Below are 20,736 nucleotides of genomic sequence, written 5' to 3' on the forward strand. Positions count from 1 at the left end.
GATGCACACTGCCTTGCAGAGGTAGGACATGTTATTTAACATGGTTTAATGAAAGAAAAGCTGCCCAAAACCTCTTTGAAAACCTCTACATTCTCGTGCCTAAGGAAACCAGGCAAAAGGTGTTATTATATCAATATTGCCCGTGCTAAGCAACAAGCCAAAATAGACAAGAAGTGGCTAAATGCTTCAGAGCCGCATTCAATCTGCACAGCTATTAAACTGAGTGTTGTCAGTGGCCGTTTTGCATCACGCCGTTTTCTATCGCGCCGTTTTGTGTCACGCCGTTTTGTGTCACGCCGTTTTGTATCACGCCGTTCTTCTTGAGCGCGTTGTCACTGGGGCGTTTCTTCACGATCTCAACAGACGGCCCGTAGCCACCTTCAACAGGCAAGGCATCCAGAATGCCGCGCACTCTTCTAGCGTCCTCAGGGTCTGCGATGTAGTGGACGCGCGGAAATCCAAATCCATTGAAGCCACAGGCATTGACCAGTGAATATGATCCCATGTTATCCACGATGAGCCACTCATCCGGTTTGACATCAAAAAACAGCATTCTGTCGGCAATGCAGTCTAATGGGCTGCAGGTAGCCCCCCAGAGTGTGCTCAGAAGGGTCCTTGGGCGATCTTCTTGTGACTGTGGAATAAAAAAATAAATTGGTTTTATTTTCAAAATAAATAGAGAATACAGTCCTGGTGTAGTTTTGGGAGAGTTTTCACTGTGATTTTAAAAGAATTATTCAATATAATTCTTACCGACACGAAGGGAAAATAATAGAATACAGCGGCTCCTAAATAACTGAACATGTGAGGACATCTAGCTTTTATTATATAATGGCCTCCCTAATTGTTTTCGTTTCATGCAATGGTGTGATTTTTCAGGATGACAAATGCAGGCCAACTCCAAGCACGCAATATAGAATGCTAAGCGAAACAAAACGCAACATGGGCTCCTGAATGCGACAAATCGACGCCGTTTTTAACTGATGCCAGCGATAGTTGACCATTGATACTTTACAGATTATTTTATATCGACAATTTGTGTACTAGACTGATTGCCAATGTTCTGGTTCCTTAACGAGAATAGCTTGCCTTCTCAAAACCAAAAATCACAATCCATTACATAGTGGCCAAAAAAAGATGCTTATCAGGGCGTTGGTATACTGCTCACTTCAATGGACAACAAGAATTACGAAATATTAGAAACCTTTCCAGTTCAAAAATATTGAGCAGTGCATTTCAGTCAATTCGCTAAGAATCTGTTGTTCACCAAACAAAAAGGAAACAAATATGGTTCTGGCTTAAGTAAGGGTGTATCCTGCGATATAGTATTTGCTGAATGGATGATATAAAGAAGCAAAGGTATTCAGAAAATGCGCCTCTGATTTAAATGTTCTCTGTCTGAACCCAAAAATATATTTCATTATTCAGCTAATATGTTGAGCCACTATGTGCGTGAGGTTTCTGGGTGGAGTAGTATTCAGTTATAGTGCAATATATTTATTCGTTATGCCTGTGTTGATTATATTATCTCAAAGCACTAGCATATTGTACTGCGTAAAGTAAGTTTTCTCTCTTACTTAATTGAGCTTCATAAGGAAAGGCCTAAAAGATGAAAGGAAATGCTAATGAAGCTGGCACAACAAAATTGTGAAGGTTGTGCTCTGTAGTGCATCTGAAAAAAATTCCCTAAACATATTTAGTAAATCCGCATTTCAGTGTAAAGAGATGAGCTGTGGCGTTATTTATGTATAATTGACGTGTCGTTATAGCCGTGAAACGTCGGATAACCTACCAAGTATTAAGAATTTTGGCAAAGCTTTAAATATTAATGTACCGCTAGAAAGCCAGTTGTCTTACATGCAATGGCCTGAACTGCACGTCCAGAAAGTCGTAGATGCAATTTGTGATGCAGTTGCGCTTGCTCTCACTCAGGAACACCTCCTGGTATTCTTGAAGTTCACCTAAGAGCGGTAAAAAAGAAACATTATTTCGCCACTTGTTACGCGCTCGTAACCTGGCCTAAGCATAATGTGCTTGCGCATTTTTTTCTATTATTAACGAAGAGAACAAAACAATGGCAGGTACTTAATGTCATGGTTTAAGATAATGGTTTGGCTTGATATTAGGAACGTAATCGTGGTACTTAAGATTTCTTTGATATGAATGATTCTCTAAACGAACTCACAAAGTTATGGGCCAGTGTGTAAAAAGTACAATAGAATACTTGTACCCTGCGAGTATAAAATATTTGCTAACATTGATAGCTTCGAGAAGCACCACAGATTCGACATAGAGAATCAAACTAGCGATTTCAAATGGCGGTCTTCCTCCCGCCTGACAGCAGGCGCCATGAAGCAGAGATTTTACAAAGGAGCATACGGCTTTTATGCCGTGCAACGGGTGCCCTACAGAGAGAATGCAGATTACTAAAATAAACACTGGTGAAGTAGACGGATGACCAGGAGATCTTGAATTTGTACTTCATACTACGGAAAACAGAAAGAGGAAATAAAAGAAGATGTAAGGCTGGAAAGGTGGTTGAGATTGTCAGAATGATTTCCTGGGTATCCGGGAGATAGAGGAGACCATGAAACTCTAGGTGACAGACACCTCGCGTCGATTCAACGTGCATCCCCTGCAGCAGGTATTTTGCCCACACAGGGCGCGAATTTGCCAAGCCATCTATACACTCCGATATGCAGGCACAAACGTACGCACGGACACCGCGCATTGCTGTAGAGAAAGGGAAGTGCATAGACGCATGTCCCAGAAGAAAAGAGTATATGCATGTGTCATTGAGGTTTCACACCGTGTGGATGCAGGCAAAACCTCACGATCAAGTATTACAGGTAAGAATATTGGCGTGCTTCACAAAAAAAAAAAAAAACTTTAAAAGAGCCTTCACCTATCACCCGCCATCAGTGAATTCCGCTCTGGTGCCCACAGTAGGTTATTGGAGCTCGACTATCCATTGTCTGTAAAACGTTTCGAAGGTCCTCCTCGCATCAATGTAGTGAGAGCACTTCCAAATAATATGCTGAATCCTTTACATGCCGCGGTTCAAGCGATTCGGTATGATTTTAACCATGAGCTTGTTCATGTAGGTTTTAGGTATCCTTTCGTGTTGCCGACACCGGGCTCGAACGGATAGAGGAGAGTTCCCTGACGCTGCATGACATTAGGTGTCCGGTGAAATCGTGAACTAGCATCAAGACCCGATAGGCAGCTCTGATGATAGCTGATATCTTTCAAATACAGCTGTATGGCAGCCTCACTTTAATAAGACAGTAAAATTGCAAACGTTACGTCTCCAAAGAGGTACTTGACTGAAAGCTTGATCAGCATGGGGCAGCATATCTTCTCTACCAACGCGTCCATTTCCGAATAAGCAGCAATGGCTGCGCATCCTTTGGAGATCGACGTTGATGCCGCAGTGGAAGACCTCCGTTAACAAATCCCAATTTTACCGACCTGCTTCAGGCGTGTGGTTGGTTTCATTGCACATTTTTATGATCACCATTACGTGTTTTTGGTTCGAGACTATATTCCAGTGATTTCCAGAACCCTGACTGATGACCGCTCGCATTCCTGCCCTTTCGGTTTCCGTGGATATTGTTCCATGTATAAGCCTAAACTATTGGGCTACAGTTAAAGCGCTGCCATTCAGTATACCTGTTGTCGGCGTTCGTCACTGATTCTACCCTAGGTAGATGTACCAGAGGGACAAAAAGAGGATGAGATAACTATACCACAGATTGCTGCTACTGTGTTATTAATGCCAGCCTGGTTTCTAGGTACTGTTCGCTGAGCTCATTAAGAGCAGGGTTTTGTAGGGGGAGGGAGGAGTGATTAGATCAATAGGGAATTGCAAGAAAGAAATAAGAAAGGGCAGGTGGCACCTCTAAATAACGGATGCGAGAATTTGCACTCGAGCTGGGGCCGCCCGCGGAGCAGCCATGACGAAGTATAAAGTTTATAGTGGTTTCGTTTGTTTAGTTTATATAGCTTAACGTTCCAAAGCGACTCAGATAATGAGGGGTGCCGTAGTGGAGTGCTACAGAGTAATTCGGCCAGCTGGGGTTCTTTAACGTGCGCTGACATCACACAGAAAGGTTAAGTGCAAAGGCAAAACTGCACAGCACAAATGAAAAAATATATCCATCGAAGCAGAGGAGGTTCCACGCTTGGCATTTCTCTTGGGAAGCGGGTACAGTAACTCGTGGTATACTGCTGCAGCCGATCGTACTCCGTACTCCTGTTTTTTTTTGCGATTTAGTCGCGCTGTGTATTGCATCATAAAGTCTTCATCAACTGCTAAGACAATCTGATCTGAACTGACTGCTTTCAATTGCCATGTTATGACGCGTTACAGGTGAGACACGGTATGCACTCACCTTACGCTCAAAATATTGGTGTTCTGCAGCCAATCATGACTGAGTATATATAGGAGCTTCATTTTCAAAGATTCAGCCAGCTTCAGAATCTACATTTCCCACCCTCAAAATTGTCTTGTCCTTTCCCCGAGTTTAGAACGGCCTGCCCCGAAATAAAACCTGAAAGTCCTTAAAGGTCGGAGACCTGTTGACGTTGAACACTGTCGAACTATCAATGGTTGCAGAGCCAAATAGTATGCCTGTGTATATCGGCATAATTATTAGGTTCGATCGAAGCCGTTATACCCACCATCAATTAGGAGGGTCCTCTTCCTCTTTCCGACCACCTTGAGCAGCAAAGTGTAGGCCGATGTAACGAAGAATTGGCCGGGCTCCGCCACAATTTTCACGCCGCTTGACGCGGGGAAGTGAGTATCAATGCCAGCACGGATGGTTGCACAGACCTGCGTGTTCGCGAAGGAATTGAGCACAGAGATTTTAATAAAGTACTTTGCGTCCAATCCTCAACGTTCAGTAAGAGATATACCAGACGAAAGAATATTTAGGCGCCTCCAAATCGTTACTAAAAATTATAAAAAAGAGTTTGCACAAAACTACAAGCATTTGCAAGACGAAAGCAAATATCAAGCAGAAGTCCTGGACAGAGATATGTTTTGGTACATTTAATAAGGCAAAAAGCACTATTCTGTTATTATTTAAGATGCTCTCCCATGCGCACTTCGGAATTTGCGGTAATGTACATTATCGCTTCTTCAAGCAAAAAGAAACATGTGAAGTTTAGTCACCACCTTTTCATTTTATAGGCTTTATAGGCTAGCTATAGCTCAATACAAATAAGCATGCAATTTTTCTGTTTCCCTCATGTTTGACCCTCATGTTTAATTTATTATAAAACATAAACACCCGTCAGAGTGGTGAAATTATAATGCATTCCAGCTCAATAGGCGGAAAGGAGACATTGTAGAAAATGTGAAAAACAAAATTGATCAATGATATTTTTCTTTCAAATACACATCACAGCTCCTTGTGAGGCAATCAGATTAGTTCCTTTCTTGCAGCTTTGTTTGCCGTCCTATCTGAAGCAAGTCACAATATAGGTGCATGTAAGTTATCTGGCGACATTCTGCTATATTTCAAAAAGAAATAGCAAAACAGCGATATATTCAAGAAATACCTAGGCAGTAGGTTTCTGCATTCTCACCCTGAATGCTCATCACTTCCTATGCAAAATTTGTGCAGAAGTATTTGGCTTCTGCGACGGGAACGGTAGGGTGTTCTCGAAGGCGGTGCCTGACTGCTACATTGGCGTCGATAAGCTTTTGATTAGTGCAGCTCGTTCAGCAGCCGCGGCATACTGAGCATTTCCCCCTGTTTCGTAGTACATTCTTTAGAAAGAACTGACTGAGGCTGTCTCTACTACTTTATTTCTCATGACGGTCCATACTTGAAAGGAGACGCTGTGAGGGCTCTGCCTAACGCGGACGAACTATCGCGTCCTGCAGCTTTCTCCTTCATAAACGTACGTGGTACTAAATGCCTCGACTCTCTCGCTAAGTCGAAATAAATGCGAGAGAAGAGTGTAAAAACGCATCCACAGATCGAAAGGGAGCGTGTGACTAAAGTATTTTCGATGCGTGCCTCGGTGTGGCCCAAATTCTACCCGGCGGGTCATCTCGGATATCCGACGAGCGATCGGCGTAGAGCTGGTGGCTGATCTATTGCGCGTCCCATGCGTTTTGTTTCGCTCGGTTGCACCATCTACTACAACGCCTCAAGCGACGCGGCTCAAGTGACGAAAGGGCCCATAATACTTGCGCTTTAAAATACATAGCTGGAGTGCCCACACCGCTAAAAAAACATAGAGAAATCAGAGCACAATACGCACGCGCAGTCTGCACTGTTCTCATTTTTAACTTTATGACAGAGGTCGCTAGCGAATCAAATATAATGAGAATAGTCTTAGAACAACTGCTCTGAGGGGGGATATTTAAAGCAGAACTCTACTGACAAAGTAGAAACCGCAAATGATTTCGCAAAAGGATCACTTCAAAAGTGGTTTTAACCAAATGATGTTAACTAAAAGGTCAAGCAACCCACTGTTGAACTGGGGCACCCTAAGCTAGCTAACTGAAAATGGAGATACAAGGACCTCTTTATAAATAGACAAGAAATGTCACCTTGAGGAACTTTTCCTTGGTCCTTATGCCACCTGGAAATCCTCCTCCCATGTCGAGAACTGTCATTTCAAATCCCATCTTCGTAGCCATATCGAATATTTTCCTCGCCTGTTTTATCGTTCTCAGAAATATTCCTGCGTCTTGATAAGCGCATCCAACGTGGAACCTGAAAAAGACCAAAGAAGGAAGCTCTATTTGCTTGCTTAAGAAATATTTTGTCGCAGGAGACTATTTCTACGATATCACTGAATGTTATGCAGTTAAATATTGATCTGCTAGTTTCCTATTTATCTCATGCAGTTCGCTCCTTTATCGAGCGATTACGTTAGTTTGTTTTTCATATCGTTAAGTGTTTCGGACTTGGCATTTATACGACGACCCTTAAGACATGCTGGCGTCTTCTCACGTGCTGTTTTTTCAAAAGTTGCGGAATATTTGTTTACTCTTGTATACTTACATTATGGAAACAAAATAAATTAACATTTGAAATACTTGCCAATTTTTTAAACATTTTAGAAATTTTTGTTTTGATTTCTGCGCCAAAAACATTGAAATATTCTACATTTACAGCTATGCAGTGGAAAAGCAAAGACATATCGTTTTCCGGAAGGTTGCAAGTGTTAGTAGGGCTCCATTATCTTGATAGCCTAATAATAAGACTATGCTGTAATGAATGCGTGAATCTCTGAATAGGCATAACTACCAGGTGACCGGAAAGTTACATGGCTTGGAATGCAAGTTGCTATTCAATCAAGTTTCTAAAATTATGTCTAAGGTTGAGAGCTTGACGAGCGGAATACGTATATAGAAAGGGCGCTAACAAACGCCAAGCTAACCAGCTAAGGCAATGGCTGCCGATGGTAATGCGCTAGACACTGAGCTCCAAATGCATGCAGCAGGATTTTTTTCTGAAGTCAAGCTTCGCGCATTACCCCAACGTGATGGATGCTAGTTCAGGAACAGAACATGGATGGGTGCCAGCTTTATAAATAGTATGTTGCGACGCCCATATAATGGGTCCTTATACACGGTAAAGAAAACTTTTGCAGCTCAGCTTGTCACAGTGCTTATTACTTCTTAGAACATTTAGGGAAATCGCAGCGGTCTCCATGTGTTTCTTTGTTTCGTGCACTACTTTTCAGGCGTTTTTCAGTGTACTGGGTTAAGTGCAATTGAAAATGTAATGTCGTTGTCAGCGCCATGTCAACACAACTGACCTGCTAGTTCTCGATCCAGAATCAAGAAATAGTTTGCTTTGTAGGGTTTACCGTCCCAAAGCGGCTCAGACGCTTAAAGAACAGACGCTTAAAGAAATACTGAACCTAATCACCGTTTATAAATGTATATATGTTCCTTCGTTTGTGCATTTTTACCATAACTTAATATATCTTATCTTCGAAAAAGCATTTGCTCAGTTGAAACATCGGCGGTGATGCAGGCATTGCGAAATCAGGGGGTAGACGAGCCGTACGGGAAAGTGCTGGAAGATATATATAGTGGCTGCACAGCAACCATAGTTCTGCATAAAGAAAGTAACAAAATTCCCATAAAGAAAGGTGTTAGGCAAGGAGACACAATCTCCCCAGTACTATTCACAGCTTCTTTAGAGGAAGTATTCAGAGACTCGGAATGGGAGCAGTTAGGGATAAGGGTTGATGGAGAATACCTCAGTAATCTGCGATTTGCTGATGACATTGCCTTCTAAGCAACTCGGGGGATGAACTACAAATAATGATTGATGACCTAGACAGGAAAATTAGAAAGGTAGGCTTGAAAATCAATATGCAGACGACTAAGGTAATGTTCAACAGCCTCGGGAAGGAACAGCAGTTTACATTAGGTAGCGAAATGCTGGAAGTAGTAGGCGAATATGAATACTTAGGACAGATAGTAACCGCAGATCCGGACCATGTAAAGGAAATAACAAGAAGAATAAGATTGGGATGGAGCGCATTTGGCAAGCACTCGCAGATTATGACTAGTAGCTTACCGGTATCGCTCAAGAGGCAAGTATACAACAGTTGCATCTTGCCTGTACTCATCTATGGGGCTGAAACGTGGAGGCTAACCAAGAGAGTTCTACTTAAGTTGAGGACAACCCAGATGGCTATGCAACGAAAAATGGTAGGGGTAACATTAAGCGATAGAAAGCGTGCAGAGTTGGTCAGAGAAATTACTCAAGTTACCGACATTCTAGTAAAAATTAAGTAGACGAAATGGGCATGGGCAGGACACGTAGTGCGAAGAGAGGATAACCGATGGTCGCTGAGAGCAACAAACTGGATTTCAAGGGAAGGAAAGCGTAGCAGGGGGCGGCAGAAAGTTAGGTGGGCGGATGAGATTAAGAAGTTCACAGGGGTCAAGTGGATGCAGCTAGCACAGAACCGGGTTAAGTGGAGAAATATGGGAGAGGCCTTCGCCCTGCAGTGGGTATAATCAGGCCGATGATGATGATGATGATGATGATATTCGTATATAGCACATTACTGTTCAACGTAGTGAGAGAGATGGCATACGTACGCAACGCCCACCACATTGCGGCCAAGAGTACGAGCCTTCTCCAGAAGCTTTGGAGCCTCGCTGATAAGGCAACCAAATTTCTTGTTAAGGGTGTAGTGGCATCCCTCTTCATCGCCAATTATACGTAGGAGAAGCCTGTAAAATCAGCGCGGCAAAGTGTTATCTCTCCTATGTCACATACTCATATTTTAGTAAAGTAATGTCAGCCAATGCAGCGCATGAGAGAAGCGTATACTGTTGACACGTATTACATTTTGAGAGAATTTTTGCACAAAACCACTGCATTTTGTTTGTGCAAAAGATGAAATACATTTTACGTAGCAGATCTGTTGCGAAGTCGCTCTGAATAATTGTTGATTAAAAACGAGGGACAAGATAAAGGGCAGTTAATATAAATGCAACTTAAATAACACTGCACTACGTCGCGAGGGTCTCACGCATCGTTACACTAACTAGTGTTTTGCATAAGATGTAAGACTTGAACTTCCGAGGCAACCAGCACTCAACCTTGGTTACTTTCTGAAGTGTTTTTCACTGTCAGCTGAGTGAACATAATTGAACAATTTAGAAACGCGGTATAAGATAGGAGAACCAGTTTTGGCAGCAACGTTTGGAACTATGCAGATTGTGATGCTGTCACGAACAGGAAATGTAGCCATAGGTTAACAAAGTTTGTGCAACATGCACTTTCTGCGTCTTAGTTGTCAGCGATATCCCTTTAGTCTTTGGGGCGGGATGGTATCGTCTCCATCATCATCGCTCGCTACGTTCGCTGCCACCACCCTTACAAGCGTGTAGCCGCCAACCAGCAAATCGGCCTACTTGACGCGCGAGCCTTCGACCGTGGCGACTTTGTCTGCCTACTACGACTGCGCGTCGGTTGTGTGTGGACTGCCGAGAGAATGTTCCGCCTCTGGCGTGCTGCCAGGGCTGTGTGTGTTTTGTGTGGTGCTTCGCAAGAAACCCTTGAGCCCCTGCTCTGTGTTCGCCCCTCCCTACAACCGCAGCGAGACGCCCTTCAACTGGGATACCGGCACCTGGGACTTCTCTCGACGGTCCTTGAGGATGTCTTGTACCTGAACTGGGCGCTAGAGAAACAAACTGCCAACCTCAGGCACCTTCTAGTGTTTCTGGAGGAATCCCGCCTTTTCCCGCATCTCTACTAGGAGACAGTTACAGGACTAATACAAAACGTAAAAAATAATAATGCATTAGAAAATGGCTGTACCATATCTGAAAACTGCGTAAAACTTCAAATTTCTCTCGTTAAGGAACTGCTTTCCCCTATATTATCTTCCAAAGTTTAAGGATTGGCTAGCAACAGACCAGCTGCCCCCCCAGTTACCTCTAAGGACCATGGCTAAGGATAATCGCGGCATTTAATATTGCTTGGTCAAAGACGTCTTTTTTTCTCACTCCCCCTTATAATTCAGTTTGTAGTTATTATAGATATGAATACGGCAGTGCAAATACGCACATATACTAAAGAATGTTAGGTTCAAATACAAAATTATATATTTTAATAAAGAGGCATTGTTTCTTAATTTCGCAACATGGAGTTTAATATTCCAGAATGTAGTTCGGTTTCTCAAACTTGAATGTCAAGTTACAGTTGATTGAACAGTGTCCTTCTTGAAAGCGGTTTAGTTTACGTAATTCTATGTTTTGAATTCTCCTCTCAAATTATGAGCTTTAACAGTACCTGAAGAGCGTACCGGCAAGCCGGAAGTTGTTCACGGAATCATAATTTTCTATTTGTTTTTGCGACTCTGAAAAGCACTGGCCGCCTGGACCTGGAATATGAGGTTACATATTTCTAATTGCAACAATAATGAAACTCACAGGTATACGGACATTTCAAGGAAAAGCATGGGATTCTTTATCTGTAAAAATGTTTGAAAGTATATAATGTTCAACATTAAAAGAATGATGCTGCTTTTTTTTCTAACTGCCAAATTTACGCGCTTCCAACAGATCTCTAAATCGATTCTCAGACAACACCCTTTTCGAAGCAATTTGATTACTTCGTTAGTATAGCCTTTGGGGACAAGATATTAAATTTTATTTTGGAAATACTATAACTTTTCCGGTACCTTGCGCCTTTTTGGTCAATTTTCTCCAGTTCTTCAGCCGAGTCGAAGGTCATCAGATCGACGCCGTGGGCGAGAGCATAGTTGAGGTGCGAGTAGCTTTTCACTGTCTGGGCGTACAAAATCCGATCTGGGGTTGCTCCTAGGGCCAGCATTGTAGCAATTTCCCTCTGCAACAAATAATACGTACAGGGGAAAACATAACAAATGTATACCTCTCCCTTCCACCCACGACACGCCAAGGCGGCAGTTAATAAATGGCGTATAAAATGATTGAGCTCGAACTGAGAAGCTCTTTTTACAACACTGCGGCCACAAAGACATGAGACTCAAATGAACCTCCGTATCTGCTGCTCTTATACCAACAGTGGTTCACCGCCGGCGTCATGCTTTAGATGACGACGAGCACAAAGATGTAAGGACCATAGCCCAAACGAAATGGTAAATGCCTAACGGGGTATCCAGAGATGTGATCACACAAACTCATTTGCTGCGTTATTTTGGCAAGGTAGTTAACCATTTTCCGCTTCAGTCACGTGCACAAACGCCATTCTGCATGAAAGTTAAACGTTTTGTGTATGGTAAAGCCCGCCCCAGGTATAAAAAGTACGATTATGCACCAAATTCAGAACTAAGCCTAGTTCTAATTGGTGTCATGGTATTGTTTTGAAGTCGTCGTCGCCTTTACTCGCTTTAACATAAATAGGAAATTGAGGATATCGTCAACACCATGCCTTGCGATTTTCAGTAAAACTTGAATAATCGTGAAAAAACGAAGCTGTAAAGATTTCAACTCTTTCTTAAGCGGCAAGGCGCCGACTAATTTCTGAGTGCCTCCTTCCAAAGATGAGAGTATATTGAAATTTTTTTTACTATATTTTTGATATTTTTATATTTCAACAAATCTTTCATATTTTCACAGTGCTTTATATTGTTGGTTAGCTCTAAATTCCACTTTAGGCATATTTATCGCCAATTTTCTGACAAAAATATGCCAAGAATAGTCTGTTTCTTGGTCCAGATAGATTAGCTAAACACTAAACCTGTTGAACGTAAACACTTCAAAATGTTTACGTAAACAACGCCCGCTGTTAAGCGCCTCAAGCAGCACATTTTCCATAAATTTCCTTGAATATCTTATCTGTATGTTATGAAACACATCGCGCCGAAAAAGTAAATTCTTTTCTACTATAAGAGCCATTCTAAAGAGAGAAATACGATGCGCAAAGAAAGTAATTTTGTTCAAATAAATAGCCATTGTTTCTTAAACGTGTGTGAAAAAACAGAATAATATACATTTTCATGTGCACTGTAATATAACGATTACAATTGCATGCGGATTGCAAAATAAAAAAAAAATACTTGAACACATCAGGCAAAGCGATTTAAACTGCCGTCACTTAAACACAAAGTGCAAACCAATGCCTCTGAAGAATCAACAATGTTTCAGGTTCGCAGGTGAGTACTAGCAAACACGCATATGCATGCGCGTGTAAAACATTGTGCCCGGCATGTACTAAGGCGAAATAATTATTAGATGGAAAGAATTTGGCAGGGTGCTTCTATCCCACGCGAAGGCTGTGAAAATAGCGTGTTATATACGTCAACCCTTCACTGTTGAGCGTTTATACCTTCCAAATCTACTCCGAGAAAGTATAAAAAACGTTTACTCCTACCACCTAGATTTTTGTTTCAGTTATCACCGAAGTATAGCATCTGCGAAGGAAAAGCTGCTCAACCGGCTTAGGCTGACCTGCGACCAACTTGATTTAGCTATGCCCTGATACGCTGCGGTGATTTTTATATAATGAAACCATCGACAAAAAAATGCAGCATCCTAGTCGGCGATAGAGCGTGTGAGCAACCAACTGTGTAATGTTCTCTTAGGTACTTCGCACACATCTAGATGATGTCAGTGGTCACTAAAATGTAACTCAGACACCATTTTTAAATGCACCTTTCCACCAGAGACAGAAGGGCGGATAAATGTTGTTACGGGACATTTTAGTGCCCTGAATACAGAGAGATTGTGAGAACAGGGCTGTAACTGCATGCCCGACTGAGTATTGGGAAATGTTGCTCTATTTTGCTCGATGAATGAAGGACGGTATACAGACTATATTCCGATTACGTTCGGCTCCATTTACGTTAAGATTTTTACAGATCCTCATACTGTCACTGTGACAGGAATCAATAGAACATACTGTGAGAGGTGGAAATTGGATTACGACTAGACGTAAGATATTCCATGATGCCTGCAATGCAATATCTACCGGGATACTACTCGAAGTTTACTATCCATATCGTAGCTGAAGTTGTCACTTTCTCTTCCGAGAGAGCCGCTGCATTTTTTTTTTGCCACTTATTCGTGTCAGCGTTTTTAGGTAAATCTCTAGCAATGACTGGTCTACGCTTTTAAATTGTTTCCTGCGTGCGAAACAGCACATTTACAGTAGTCCATGCTTAACGTTAGTGTAAAAACAACGGATGAACTATGTTTCTGTTTATTGCTTTTTTCAAATGAACAAAAAGCTTCCGTAAAAAGCCAACATTGTTAGCAATGTCGCAGCGGAGGTTTTCAGCACGAGAAAGCAATATTTTAATCCTTAACATTACCCTTAACATAAAGGTCTTTCTATATATCTACATATACTCTTTCGATTGCCTGTCAATACTATCCGCTTCATCTATACATAAGATTTATATTTAAATCAGCTCTTTTTATTTCGGTGCAGAAGACAAAAGTAGTATTCAGGGAACCCTAAATTGGGGAAAATGTGCAACACCCTTTCTGTGTAGTCAGTATTTTCAATTCCCAAACGCGAATTTAGTGAGGCGACGTTGATATGTGACTCAGTATTTCATAATGAGACAGTTACTTTCAAAACTGACTGCCTTCCTTTCCGGGGAAAGGAATCTTTTGTTCATTTTGAGGTAACTGTCTGGCCTCATTTGCATGGTAAACTTCTTAAAGCAAAATAAACTGACAACTTTAATGTTTCCTGCAGATGGAAGAAACGTTTTTTTATTTTTTTACGGGATCTTAGTAACATTCTTAAAACCGCTACCGGCTAAGGTTTTTTTGCTGCCTTCTTTTGCGTGGAAGGCAATCGTACAACCTTATACAATGAATTTTCTGCCCTCATTCGTTTGCTAACTGCCTTATTGGAAAATAAATGTCAAACCTTTAGTGTTACGCGCTTCAACAGGCAGCAATGTTACTTTTGTTCTTTAGGTTATGATCTAAACATTCCGCTACCTTCGCTAGCAAAGTTTGGGAACTTAATTGGTTTTGAAAGGGGGAAAGAAAAGTGATATACTCAGCACACATTGTTACAGTTTACGATGTGTAAGTGATTCGGAAATTCTGGTCCGTTTGAGACGCAGTTGTAATATTTATAATGATGACAGAGTTTCTTCATGCTCACTGTCAGCGGTTTGAGCGATGGCCTCAACGGCAATGCTTAAAGCTTCGAGCGCCATTTTTTCATGACTTTGGTGGAACGCCTGACAGGAAAATCAGTCGTTTCCGGCCATGGAGTTTTCTGTTCTACGTGATATTTCCCCCTGCGCGCTTTTTGAAAAATCCAAGCGTTCAAACCGGAAAGTAGTTATTCAGTTTTTGCCCCCTTACATCTCGTTCACCTCAATATGAATCTCTCAGAGAGGAAGGGCGCCTTTTCCTGTTACCGTTGAAGTATAACTTTGACTTATACTGCTGAAATGTTAGCTCGATAGATAATATCTCTGACATTTTGCGAGCGGACGCATTGCCGTTGCTCACGTTGATTTAGCACATACGAAGCATTGACCTGTACATGAAGCGATCGTAATATAGTCGGCGCGCTTTTCTGACGCCACTCCAGCTGCGGCGAGACAACCGTGAGCTCAAAACTAGCTCTGCAGTTGACGTTCAAGACTGCATTCTTATTTCACCACATTTTCAAGGGTAAGGTACACAATAACAACTAATGTCCGGGCCTGACTGTCCTCCTGTCTTTTACTTCTTTGGAAGGTCTGTCCGTTGTTCTCTGGTCTTCCTGGCGTGTACTTTTCCTAGGGCTAGTAACAATGAATACCAAAATGTCTTAGATCTATACAGGTTCATTTACCGTTTTCGTAATCTTTATTACAAAGTTGTCTGCAAGAAGTTTTATTTCAGTGTTTAGCGGTATGATGTAAAAGTGGAAGTTTTTGTGATTTTTATACACATTGAAATGGCAGAATATTTCCAACAATGTAACGGCGATCTTTTCCGAGATCACGTCTGTGGACTATCTCATCATCTTGTTGATTTACATTAGATTATTATTATTTTAGAAAAGGCTACAATTAAAATACTGTCGACCATACAGAAGGTCATATTCTTTGGCTGTCTTAGTACAATAACAGAATTCAAAAATAGTGTTTTATTCCTCCGATCCTTATAAAATTTGTCGCGATACAAATATCCAGTTTACTCTACAAGAAAACTATGAAAGGAGAATTGACGCAAGTCTGAACCGGCGAACATATTGCTTTTCGCCTGTAGTTTATATAAAAGTGAATGACACGAGAGATCATAAAAAAGAGCATCTTAAGCTGTTTCATCGGTGCATTACCAAAGCCATTAGTAACAAAAATATTTTACTTAAACGTAGTCTAACTGTGGCTTCAGTCATGAAGTAAGACCTATCTGGTGAGCAGTAATGTAGAAAACAAAGCATCATTTCTTGCCATGGAATTCGTAATCACGGGAACGTAGAGGCCCTAGGTCACAGTACCCGAGCTGCGACATTACCATCAACATAAAACTTTAATGAAAGAAGTACTGTGATAATTTTTCATTCTTCAACAAAGGCTGGTGACAGATCTTTGCCATTTAGTATTACAGTACACCCCCTTACTAAACACACGCAACGTACCCTATTTGAACAGTCGAAATTGACTCCACGGTCTTTAAGAAGCTGCAGTACGACCGGATCCGTGCATGCCTTGATGGCTGAAATGCATAATAAAGTTTATAATGAAAACCAAGTTTTTTGATGTGAATTGCTGCAGGTCTATGTAAACGACAAAAACGGGGGTGAATGTGGGCTGTGATATTTATTATGTAGAGGTATATAAAGCGTTCAATATCTGACAATGACAAAATTTGTCGCACATGGCTACATATATAAGGATTATACGGGGAAGAAATCCTCCTTTGTTTTGATAACGATGACATAGTTCCTTACGAATTACACATAGTGGTTTTATTAGTAAGGTGAAGTTTTATAACGGATCTTCAAATAACATCAGTTACAAAACTTTTAACATCAAAAAATGTTCAAAGAACAGACTGTGTGCGTTGATCTGCATGCTGATATCCCTATTGTATTCTCTCAAGCACAGATACATGACTGCAATCTGGTTGGAATGAGTGCAGTCAGCTGGCGATTGATCACCAAGAGTATTCGGTACCATGGAGGAAGCCGAAGTGACTACACAATGTTAGCTATAATCTGAGCATAACTTGCGAAGTGCGCATATTGGTCCGCCGCAGGGTGCTTTATTTTTATGAGCCGCACACAAAAGCTGGAAATGCAAGACATTTGCACCATAAATACCAGTTTGCAGTCATCGTGTCAGGATCGCAGAAATATATGTTTAATAATTCATTAAAAATAATTCACACACAATAAAATCAATTGAGGCTGGCTTTAATGTATTGAAAAATGCGCTGCTACTTGATAAACGTATTGATTCGCAGCTCCTTCTACGGGCACTCGCAGCAGCTTCTATTAGTGCCCCAACACTACAAGGTAAAACATCTAACGTACAAGGAAGCCTGCTTGCCAAGGGTTTGAAATTTATAAAATAATTTGGGATTCTGTATAGGTAAATAAAATCAGATTATATCAACGCGGCGATTTATCAACTGTTATCAGACGCAGCCTTCAAAGTAGATGGGGGTGTGCTTGCACTTCTTCCCGCTCTTTCGCGCTCTCCGACACGATCGTGCTAAGACAAGAAATGTTCAAAGCGACGTTTTTTGTATCACTATACTGAAGGTGTTTGGACTGCAATGAGCACCCGTGAATTTCTATACAGATGAAAATCTCTAGGGCACAGTACAACAAGCTGCAGTTTGAGCTAGGACGCAAGAGAATAAAAGCAGCGCTAAGAGAAGCAGATCTTTTTGCGCAGACACGGGTTCGGACTGCCCTCAGTGCGATTACTGTGTTGCTTACCTTTTGTCACGACCCTGTGGGCGACACATATCAGTACCTTATCTTGCGTTCACATACTCGCTATAAAGGTACCGATCCAGTAATTGAAAAAATACGTTCTTCTGCGGAAGTCATTTTTTTTGCTTTATTGACAATTGTTTGTTTATTGTCGTAAATTACAGACTCCTAGAAAAAGTCTAAGTGGTCGAGAATTAAATATGAAATACGATGATAGTATCCTTCTCAATAGCTGGAAGATTAAAATAGCCGGAGGATTTGAAGTACAGATAATTTTGAAAGCCCTCATATACGTACTAGCAAATAACACAACGTATGTACACACTTCAAATATTATAGTTTTCATTAAAATTTTAGTGGAGCATTCACGGTTTAATTTCTCTCAACACTTCCAGTCGCATGGCTCGTATTTCATAGCGTTGACATGTAAGATTGTTTGGCGCATACCATAAAAGGGTGTGATCCGGGGAAGCTCCTGCTTCCACAGATCAACCTTGCTGAGGAGGTCCCGGACATCGCAGACGAAGAAGGCATCATCGTATTCCTGTAGAAGAGACAAGGCAGGGCAAAGCTAAATAGAACCAATCTATTGCTTTCTGCTCGGTACCGACTTAGCACCATTTCAGTAGAAGGGAACATGAAATTGGCAGAGGCAAAACCTGTTCCAGAATACATTTTTCTTCTTCTTGCTCTGCCTTACTACAGTACCTCCATAGAAAAAAAAATGTTTAAGCTATCGCTTCTTCTTTAACAAACCTTCTATGACGCCTATGCGTGTGCAGACTTACTTTTTCTCATGGAAAGTCTTGTGGGCATGAAAATTGTTTCGAAGGGTTCATTATATCTTTGTGCTTTCTTTTTCGGAGCACCTTAGTGAATGATGTACTACTTCAAAACGTACAATTTAAAACATTGTTTGGCTGCACAATATGTGGGGATCTATAACATGGTATGAGACCATAAAGCGCACGGACGCACTTGCGTGCTATACAATTCGGAACGCGGATGCTGCAATCGGGTTCATACTCGGGTAATTCAGATCATTAGCCGAGCGTGTTAAACACTGAGCCACCACGGCAGGTGTACGTGTTTTCTCATGTGGTCTTTTCAGCCCATATATAATGTTAGACTTAGCTCTCACGTTGGCCTTTACAGCAAACAAAAAATATTATCGCAAAAAATATTATTTTCACCCTTTTATTTATTGCAGGTAACAATGTTTAATATTACTCACTTGCTTTACTTAACTAATTGTGGTCCATTTAATTTTTATGTATATGATGCCCTGAAAGGCAGTCATTTTGCAAAGTATTGCGTTACGACTAGTCCTTGATTTTCAGGATCAAATACGCAATTTAGACATAGGAAATCCGCCCGAAAACTTTCATATCAATAGTAAATTACTCATTTAACATTTTAAAAAGTTTAAAAAATACATTTCCAGTCCTTGTCTATTCTAACAGAAACAATTCTTAGAGAAAATGTGCAATGTACAAGGCGATGGTTTGGAGTTATTCATGAATGATTGCTGTATAAAGCTCTCGTCTGAACCTTGCTTCCTGCTGTCCGAAAAACTAGACATGCATGAAACTTTTACGCAGCAGAAATTGCAGCAACTGCAGTAGTTTTAGTATTGTTCATTCCAACTGTACTGCCTAATACACAGCCGCATTTGTTTCTTTTTCGGGATTTTATGTTAAGTTTTTGTCTTACCTGCTCCCTAATTTTCGCCCAAAAGCTCCCTAGTGTTTCGCCTATAGGTTGCGACATTCTGTGATCAAGTCTGCACATATATTATCTCCATATTGGAGTTAGTATTTACAGATCTTAGAGAACACCCACTTAACAAAAAATATTACTAATACAAGGTGCGTTTTATTGATTTTGTAGGAAAACCACGCATTTTATTTTTTACACAGGTTATTTTACACAACATCACCTGTTCTAGCATATTGAGGCAGAAAGCTCTTCACCTCTCACTTCGAAGGTAACGCTCTAAATTGCGATACTGCGATAGGCATTAAGTGGCGCCGCCTCAGGAGCGCAGGCGAAGTGTCTTGATTAAGGAATTAGTAAGGTAATATTCTTGCGCATTTCTGAGATTCCAGTTAGGCTGCAAAAAGATTCCGCTAGTAGTAAACAGGTAATCGGGGAAAGGAAACGAATGCATGTTTCTTACAGAATGCTTGCCTGCTATCTGCGAGAGCCAGATTTTAACTCTTTTCTTGAACGGCGTTGAATCCTTGACGTGCGTGTATCGATTTCCTCTACAGTTCTTGGATTTATAAATTGCTATAATTCAGACTCAGACCAGATTCTGTGAAGCCTGGCTTGAAAGGCCTGATGAACCCTTTTTCAGGCGCCTTTCTTACGCCTCCATTACAAGGACGCTGTCGTGGCTGAGGTTGCTCTCGCGTCTTGGCTATCATGAATGGGGACCCGTAACCACTGAGCCACGGCAGCGGTGGTTTCGAAGAATAAAAAGGCCTATTCCAGGTAACCAGCCAACATCCAGTAACTGAATCGTTGATCCACCCCAAGAGTTAATGTCTAATTTTCAACACTTTAAAGTAACTTTGCTTTGAACTCCACAGGTTGCTATTGTAACCTGAAGTAAACTCGAGTACCGGAAGAAATTATATGACTGTCATGGCGGTGGCAGTTTTAAAATGAAAACTCATGGCGTTCGTTTGATGTAAATAAGGAAATATCCGGTATATATACAGTAGTTAAAAACATATTGTGAAGCACTTGCCCAAATTTAGTATATTCAAGATGTAAAACTACCTTTCTGCTTTTTCTACTACTCTTTGAGGCAACATATTCTTATTTAGTTCGTTTATAAATATTTGCCCTCTGTTTTCGCTTCCAATTTCATCGATTTCCTGTTTCCTCCAATGATTGCTACTTGCTTTCAATTTCAGGTGGCAGAGTCTGCAGCTATTTATATGAATGCATATTTTTATAAACAGCACACAGGACACCATCATCACGCCAGCTGAAATGGCATTATAAGCGGCCACAGCTCTAGATTAAACACCATCGGCTTTTCTGTGTTTCTCAGAGTAGAGTATTTAGAGGATATGTAAGCTTTGGCACTATAAGGGCAGAAAGAACATTAAGATTTCTTTTTTTCCTCCCCTGAAAAGGCTAGATCAACAGAGTAAATTGTCGAAAAAGGCTGAAAATCCATGAACTTCTGCTAAAGAGATTTACGAAGATTTGTTTGTTGCGTGAAGATCTGAATTTGTCCTAATGAATCTGAAACGTCAAGTGACATGCCTTCAGATAAATAATGAAGCTCATCCTAAAATCTTCACACCTGCTGAAATAGCCGGGACTCTGG

At 41.1% G+C, this 20,736-nt stretch overlaps 1 protein-coding gene across 2 annotated transcripts in view; it reads right to left on the bottom strand.

Moving 5' to 3' along the window:
- Window positions 1-20,736, bottom strand: part of LOC146173969 (ornithine decarboxylase-like) — a 49,634-nt gene continuing 28,898 nt past the window's right edge. For both annotated transcript variants that reach the window (XM_084583449.1, XM_084583448.1), the window contains exons 3-10: window positions 17,838-17,934; window positions 16,086-16,162; window positions 11,185-11,351; window positions 9,092-9,226; window positions 6,572-6,737; window positions 4,684-4,837; window positions 1,858-1,961; window positions 1-634 (exon numbers count right to left, since the gene is read on the bottom strand). In XM_084583449.1, the coding sequence (XP_084439575.1) occupies window positions 230-634; window positions 1,858-1,961; window positions 4,684-4,837; window positions 6,572-6,737; window positions 9,092-9,226; window positions 11,185-11,351; window positions 16,086-16,162; window positions 17,838-17,934 (1,305 nt within the window). In that variant the 3' untranslated portion in view covers window positions 1-229. The remainder of the gene's footprint in view (window positions 635-1,857; window positions 1,962-4,683; window positions 4,838-6,571; window positions 6,738-9,091; window positions 9,227-11,184; window positions 11,352-16,085; window positions 16,163-17,837; window positions 17,935-20,736) is intronic.

The sequence above is a fragment of the Amblyomma maculatum genome, chromosome 11 (assembly GCF_055883805.1).
Source record: "Amblyomma maculatum isolate TAMU_Amacu chromosome 11, ASM5588380v1, whole genome shotgun sequence".
Classification (NCBI taxonomy): domain Eukaryota; kingdom Metazoa; phylum Arthropoda; class Arachnida; order Ixodida; family Ixodidae; genus Amblyomma; species Amblyomma maculatum.